Below are 7,238 nucleotides of genomic sequence, written 5' to 3' on the forward strand. Positions count from 1 at the left end.
GAAGACATATCCTGACTAAAGTTCCAGCTTATTGACTGGGTAGGACAAGAACTGGTAACATCTTATCAGATTTGTGCAGTCTTCTTTTGGCATGAATCATGACCTTTGAATTTGCTTTATTTTCCTGTTTCTCCTCTCCCTCTCCATCCCCTGCCTTATTAAAAGACTTTGTATTCTACAAGTCTGCTTCATTAGCGTTGGAAAGTTAGATTTCTTCACTCATCTGTGCAAGGCATTTTGTGCCCTTAAAACTTCACTTTTACATTTCTTCTCAGTGGAGCTATATCTGCAGGCTTCTACTAACTTTTACATTAATAAAGCTAAATCCATTTATCATTCCTCTCTCATACAAAGAACTCTGGAGGTGGGGAGCACAGAAAAATGGCTGCAAAAGATTGAACTGCTTAGGAAAAGGAGCACTGCTTGTTGCAAATGAAGATGCTTTTCACTCCTGCATTAAAATGATTATCAAAAATATAGATAGATGCTTTTTTTTAAAGTAGCTATGCATCAATGTGCCTGAAAGAACAACAGTTGTAAGTTTATTTGGCATTGCCACTTCTTCACAAAATGAACACAAAAATGCTTGTGCATCCTTTCTGCGACATAGTTATGTTGTTGTTGTTGTTTTAAGATTTAAATGTTGCTTAATGATGTAAAATGAGCAACAGAAGGGAACTTTAAATGATCAATTAGTGACGCCAAACAAGTGGGGATAATTACAGCTCCTCCTTTTGAGAAGCAGGGCTTCTTTGGTGGTGTCACATTTTTTAAGATCCGACGTATTCCAAGTTCAGGTTAATAAAAAAACAACAATGGAAGTCTGCAATATGTGAATGAGCAACTGACCAAAAAGTAAATGAGTGAATGTAACATATTAGGTCAGTCTGGAGAAGACACAGGCTGACCATTCAATGACTTCTTTCTTTCGTTTTTTTTTTTTTTTTTTTTACTACAATGCTGGGAATAAAAAAATGATGTATGCCAATGAGGTTCACCAGAAGCTAGAGGTCTTTATGTGAGACAGAAAACTGAACATTTCTGCAGAAGTCTCTGGGGGAACCAAAAAAAAAGGTTTTCAAAGGCAATGCTTTTTTTTTTTTTTTTTTACAAATTATGAGAAGAAAAGGCAACACTGGATGCCCAGACCTTTAAAAAAAGTGTCATGTACCAGCCAAGTCACAGGTGGCTTTATTGCAATAGACAGATGCCCTATGTGCTAGTGTTTTGGGGGTATTTGGAGCACCACTTGTGCTCAGCAGAAAGAACGAACTAGGTATTCATTTTCGTTTTCAACTCTCTGCATGAAAGCATTTTTCTAGGCCCCACCATCTGAACTCTGATGTGTGCTCTCCAGGACACCAGTATTATTGCTTCCACGCCACTCCTGTGCAGCGCCAGCTTTGTTTCGCATTGTCATTTTACAGTGGCTGTTTCTGACTAACTCTCCAACTATTTTTTCCTTTTTCCCCCTTTTTAATATTACTCTTCGTCTCGCAAAGTAGAGGCAGTTTAATGTGAAGCTCAAAAAACTCAATTTGGCTGTTATCAAACCTTCATCTAGTTTTCAGAGTCTCTCAGGTGTTATCAAAGATGTAACAGCAGGCGAATATGTTCACTGTGGTATGTAATGAGTATATGAACAACATCAGACATGAATAAACAACCACCAGGCATCACTTACTGGGCTTCTGTGCACCATAAAAAAGCTGATCTGGAGAAGCCTCGTTCATTTTGCATCAAGTCACATTATCGAGCCCAAACTGAGAACACTCAGGCTTTGCTTTTGTTTACTATCCAGACCCTCCATCATCTGCATGCACCATTTTCCCTTAGATACTTTTCATTACTTGTTAATATGAATTTGATTAAGAATTGTATTTTTAATTTGCCCTGCTTAACATTAGCTCGTAGCTGGATGCAGCTGTCATCTGTAATCTAAAATCTGAACACTTGCACTTAGTATTTAAGCTTTAATATTTTCTATATATTGTATATATAGAAAAATATTGACTTTTTGTCTACTTTTTTAACTAATATGTATACACAAAACACACTGACATACAAAATAGTACTTGCAATGTTGAGTAGAGCCTATTTTGGAACTTTTGTTTACTACCATATCAGAACGTATACAGTGATAAAGATGTAGTGGGTTTTACAATTTCTGGATGTGTGATGTGACACGTGCAAACTCAGACCAGTAGTGTCTGAGTAGTGTGTGTGCTGTCTCTCACACACACATGAAAAAGCATCTAACTGCAGAGCATTAAAGCTTCTTTCTTTCTTTCTTTGGCATCCAATTTGAGACTGCTTTCCAGCAGCAGACCTCTTCTACAAGACCTGTGCTGAAGAGATGTTGTGGAAGAGTTAATGCTGCTCATAGAAACTAAATGAATAATACTTTATTTGCCCCATCTCAAAATACCACTGATTGTGCTTGCTTCAAACAATACTTTTAACTGCATTTCCAATACAACTACGAACTACAGTCAACCAGCTATCATGTTTTTAAGATAAACAGATGCTTAACTAAATTCCTTAAACTTGTAAATTCTTTTAGTGCTATTTCTTAAATTTGTAAATTCTGTAACTTATTGTATTATTTACTTAGTTTAGTCTGTTAATGTTACTGTCTTGGAGCAACTGTAACACACATAATTTCCTTCGGGAATAAAGTATTCTCATTCTGATTCTAATTAACCCATCCAAGTCATGTCTTGAAAAGCTGGTGACCAGGTCAAGCTAATAAAATGCATGTAAGGCACAGTATACAGCAGCAGGGACCAATAGCTGAGGAGCTCTAAAGGTCAAAGTGAGCTGCAGATTTCGATTAGAGTACATATCGTAATCAACACCGCCGCCGCGTGACCTATTAGAGTATTGCACTGCATGGTCTGCGAAGCGTAGGAACCATTGAACGCAGCTGTGTTTCCTCTCGGAGTGTAATACGTGATGGTTAAATCCGCGAAGTAAAAACAACTTGTGATTCTTTTCGTGGATCTCTTGTGGAATCGGATATTTGTTACTTAAAGCACAGCTTGTTAGCGCCGTATAGCGCCATTTCTATTTTTGATGTAGCGTATGCTTACCGAATCTGGTAAAGACTGAGACCTCTGTCATTCAACTTTCTCCGGAGTGTAAGTAAATGTTGACTTTTGACTTCGGTTGTGAAGCTCACATTTTTACTGGCTTTAAAGACCTGAATGCTGGGAATGGGAACTAATGTGGTTTAAAGTACTTTAGTAACGTGGGTGTAACGTGGTAACGCGCGCGCGCGCACATTCACGTTCGGGTTACTGTTGTTAATGAACTAACATGGCTACATTAGCCCGATTTTCCTCTGGATTCACTATACGGTGTGTTCTTTGTTGTTCTTAGGAAATCAAAGATTATGAGTAGGGAGTCCAGAATGAGAGCAACAATAAACCAAAAGTTGACCGAGATGGGAGAAAGAGAGAGGTGAGTCGGTTATAGCCCTTTCTTAATAATGATATATTCGTATTTGTTCACTGTAACTAGCTGAATCCATGCATGTGTGACTGTAAAGCTTCTATAAAGCACAAGCTCTGTCACGTTTCAGTACGTCAGTAGTGCTCAGTGCATCAGTTGAGTTAAAGACATTACCAGCTATTGTAAAGCAAACATGTGGCTGCTACATGTTCACTAGGCACACATTTCATATAACAGTAAATACTCAACTCCGGTTGATGCTTCAAACTAGAAAGTATCTGCACTTATCACATCTTCATTTCAGTGGCACGCATCACTCTGAATAACATGTTTGTAAAGCTGACGGTGTTTATATGAAACAGTGGGATTTCCAGCTGTTATTCATAACTTCATAACATTAGGAGATAAGGGCGCAGTGTGATATGTGCTTGTATCTTATGGACAGATTGAAAGAGATACTGAGGGCTAGGCTCACTGAGTGCGGATGGAAGGACCAGATGAAGGCTCACTGCAAAGGTAAAGAGAACAGTGGTGTTGTTATCATAAATGTCACATCAATATGGTCAGGTTATAGGATTAAAAAAACAAAAACTGAACTTCAGGCGGTGTGATGTGGTTTTAAAGAGGCTGATATATTAACAAATGTAGATTACTGTATGAAAGTTGGAGCATATTTAAATATAGTTTTTCTGTAAATCTGACTGGTTAAACTATATTAATATGTAACCAGTGCCATCTCTACTATATTGACATTAAAGTGACCTTTAATGTCTGTTTTGAAGTTATTAAAGAAACCCTAAAATAACAGCGCCCAACAGCATGTGGTAATAAAGTTGCTAAATGTCAGCATTAGAATAAACATTTTATACCTGAGGTGGAAGCACCTGGGGTCGCTGCACAACCCAGCCAAAGCCCAGGCTTCACTGTGCCCAGCCTTAATGATGCACAGTAGTGCATGCCCTGTCTTAACAATTTATCCTTCTTAATTTGAAGCAGTTATGGATTATCGTATCAAAAGAAAAGACACATTAACTGAAATGAGATCATTGGATGTTGTCAATCTGCATGAAAACATCCTTCGTTCATAAAACAATGTGAGGAAAAGTCGAAAGACTTGATGAGATGAGCATAGAAATGTGTTCCCCTAGGCGAGACTAGCACCCTTGTCCTGTTGAAGCCAGTTGAAGCCATGAAGACAGTGCACTCTTGGCATGCACATGGTTAGCTGCTGAAGCTAAAGTTTGACTGTAGAAACTCCTTTCATTAACTAGATGTTGGAACGAAGCTTGCGGTTGTGTTTTGTTGTAGACTGATGTGAGACTGACTCATCTTTTGCTTTTGTTCAATATGCAGAAGTCATCAAAGAAAAGGGCTTGGAGCACGTGACTGTGGACGACCTGGTTGTAGAAATCACTCCCAAAGGCAGAGGTACCTCACTTTCTCTATTCAAATGAAACCGTGTGTACTATAAGTATCAGTTCCTGTCTAGGCTCTCCTTTTTTCCCGTATTGTTTATATATGAAAACATAATAGTTTAGATGATCTAAATTGGCAAGGTTGTGTTTGTGTGAGTTTAGACACAGAGATTGTTCACAGCAACGGATATAATTTTTTTTGTCTTGCAGCCTTGGTGCCAGACAGCGTGAAGAAAGACCTTCTACACAGAATAAGAGGCTTCTTGGCTCAGCATGCCACATAATTTGGATTAATGTTTCATTACACCACCTGTCTATACTACCCTAATACAGATTTATATTTCTCATGAGTTTAATGCATTTCAGAGACAAATACCAGTCAGCCACAACATTAAAGCTACCTCCTTAATATTCTGCTTTGACAGCAGCCCACAGACACAGAACCTGCCTGTCTTGTCTGGCCCCAGGATGTTGGCAGTGCATACTTTTAAATCCTGTACGTTGCGGGATTTGGCCTCGGGATTGTCCCAGCTCATTCCGAGGATGCTCTGTCAGATTGGCCGTTCTGTGCCTTGGTCAATGCCGTGGGCTTTCTGTCATTTTGTCAATCAGTGTTTGCAGTGTGGCAGAGTGGGGAGTAATGCTTGGTTTTCCACAATGTTTGGATGGCAACAAATGCATGCTGGGATTAAAGGGTTCCCATTAGAACATGGTAATGTCATGTAATGAAGTAATCAATGTTATATACGTCTCCTGTGAGTGGTTCTAATGTTGTGGCTGATCACACAAAGTACTGACAGATCTAGTTGTTTCTACCAATCCTATGCCTCCCACTATTACAGTTATGTAAATACACCTACCTTGCTTATGTAGTCATCCTTTGTACATGAGATGTGCTGTTTAAATAAAGGTTTTTCTTCTTTGAACTGGAGAAAGTCATTTTTAGAACAAATTCCTTCAGATTGAAGCAGTTACTGTCCAGACTTGTTTTATGGGCACAAGGTGGAAACAGTTGCTGATATCATGATTGTATTTTATATCATGATGATGTAAACCATGAAGAAAATCATATCCGATAACTTTGATTTAAAAAAAATTTTAAATCGAATTCTTGCACATTATCATTCCAACATCCAATTTTCATCTATGCCAGTGGTAAATGTATAACGCAATTTATCCTACTACTTTTATGTTATTATTTTAATACACAAAACGTCTGATATTTCTATTTCAGGCTTCTTGTGCAGTGGGATAAGTAAGAAGGCTTATGTACAGGCCCATCTGAAAGTTTGCCAGTGAATATGTAAACGACTCCAAAATTGAGCTCTTTGGGATCAACTCAACTGGCCGTGTTTAGAGAAAGAGAAATGCTGATTATGATCCAAAGAACACCACAGCCAAGCACGGAGGTGGAAGCATTATGTTTTTCTGTACAGGACAGCTTTACTGACTTGAGGGGCTCACGAACAGGGCCATATACCATAAAATGCTGGACGAGAACCTTCTCTCAGCCAGAGCACTGAAGATGGGTTATTGCTGGGTCTTCTAGCAAAACATACCACCAAAATAACAAAGCAGTGGCTAAAGAAGAAGAACATTAGAGTCACAAAATTCAATAGCAAGTCTCCAGACCAATAGAAAATCTGAGGAGGGAGTTGAAGCTTTGAGTGGCCGAGCAGCAGACAAGAAACCTGAAGGATTCAGAGAGTTTCTGTAAAGAGGAGTGGAACAAAATCCCTCCTTAGACATGAAAACCTGGTGACCAACTACAAGAAACATCTTACCGCTGTGCTTACCATCATGAGTTTCTCCTTCAAGTATTAAATCATGTTTTGCTGGGCGATCAAATACTTATTTCACTCAGTGAGATGCAAATCAATTTCAAACTTTTATCTAATGTGTTATTTTCTATATTTTTGATTGATATTCTGTCCATCTCCATTAAAATTAAACTACCATAGAAATTAGAGAGTTTCTTTCTTTGTTCATGAGCAAACTTAACAAATTAAACAGGGGATCAAATAATGCTTTTCCCCACTGTACATTATAAATTAAACGTGACTGATGCAATGTCTTTATGTACCAAATCATTTCCTGACTTAAAGCCCATTGTTAACTTCAAATACACCTGCTATGCAGAGTCAAAGCCTGTCAGCCAGGTCTTGGTAAAGCTGCAGATTATTCCTCTCATGCCCATTTTTAAGGTAGAAACAGGACATTTATCCAGATTTCTGTGTGAATGAACTAGATTTTGACTACATTTACATACGTTTATGGCCGAAACTAAGGTTTAAGTTTGGGTGGTACAACTGGTGACTGCTAGCCTAGCCTAGCACTCTTGTCTTCTACATGTAGGCACTTTATGAAGGA

At 38.5% G+C, this 7,238-nt stretch overlaps 1 protein-coding gene across 1 annotated transcript; it reads left to right on the forward strand.

The window, feature by feature from the left end:
• The first annotated feature begins 2,931 nt into the window (after positions 1–2,931).
• eny2 (ENY2 transcription and export complex 2 subunit) lies at positions 2,932–5,794 on the forward strand. The gene is made up of 5 exons (XM_085422520.1): positions 2,932–3,140; positions 3,382–3,462; positions 3,899–3,969; positions 4,807–4,881; positions 5,079–5,794. The coding sequence occupies exons 2-5, from the start codon at positions 3,395–3,397 to the stop codon at positions 5,150–5,152; spliced, it is 288 nt and encodes a 95-aa protein (XP_085278646.1). The 5' UTR covers positions 2,932–3,140; positions 3,382–3,394; the 3' UTR covers positions 5,153–5,794.
• Positions 5,795–7,238: the final 1,444 nt, after the last annotated feature.

The sequence above is a fragment of the Rhamphochromis longiceps genome, linkage group LG11 (assembly GCF_057381845.1).
Source record: "Rhamphochromis longiceps isolate RC_006_pf linkage group LG11, R_longiceps_female_GT1.1, whole genome shotgun sequence".
Classification (NCBI taxonomy): Eukaryota; Metazoa; Chordata; class Actinopteri; order Cichliformes; family Cichlidae; genus Rhamphochromis; species Rhamphochromis longiceps.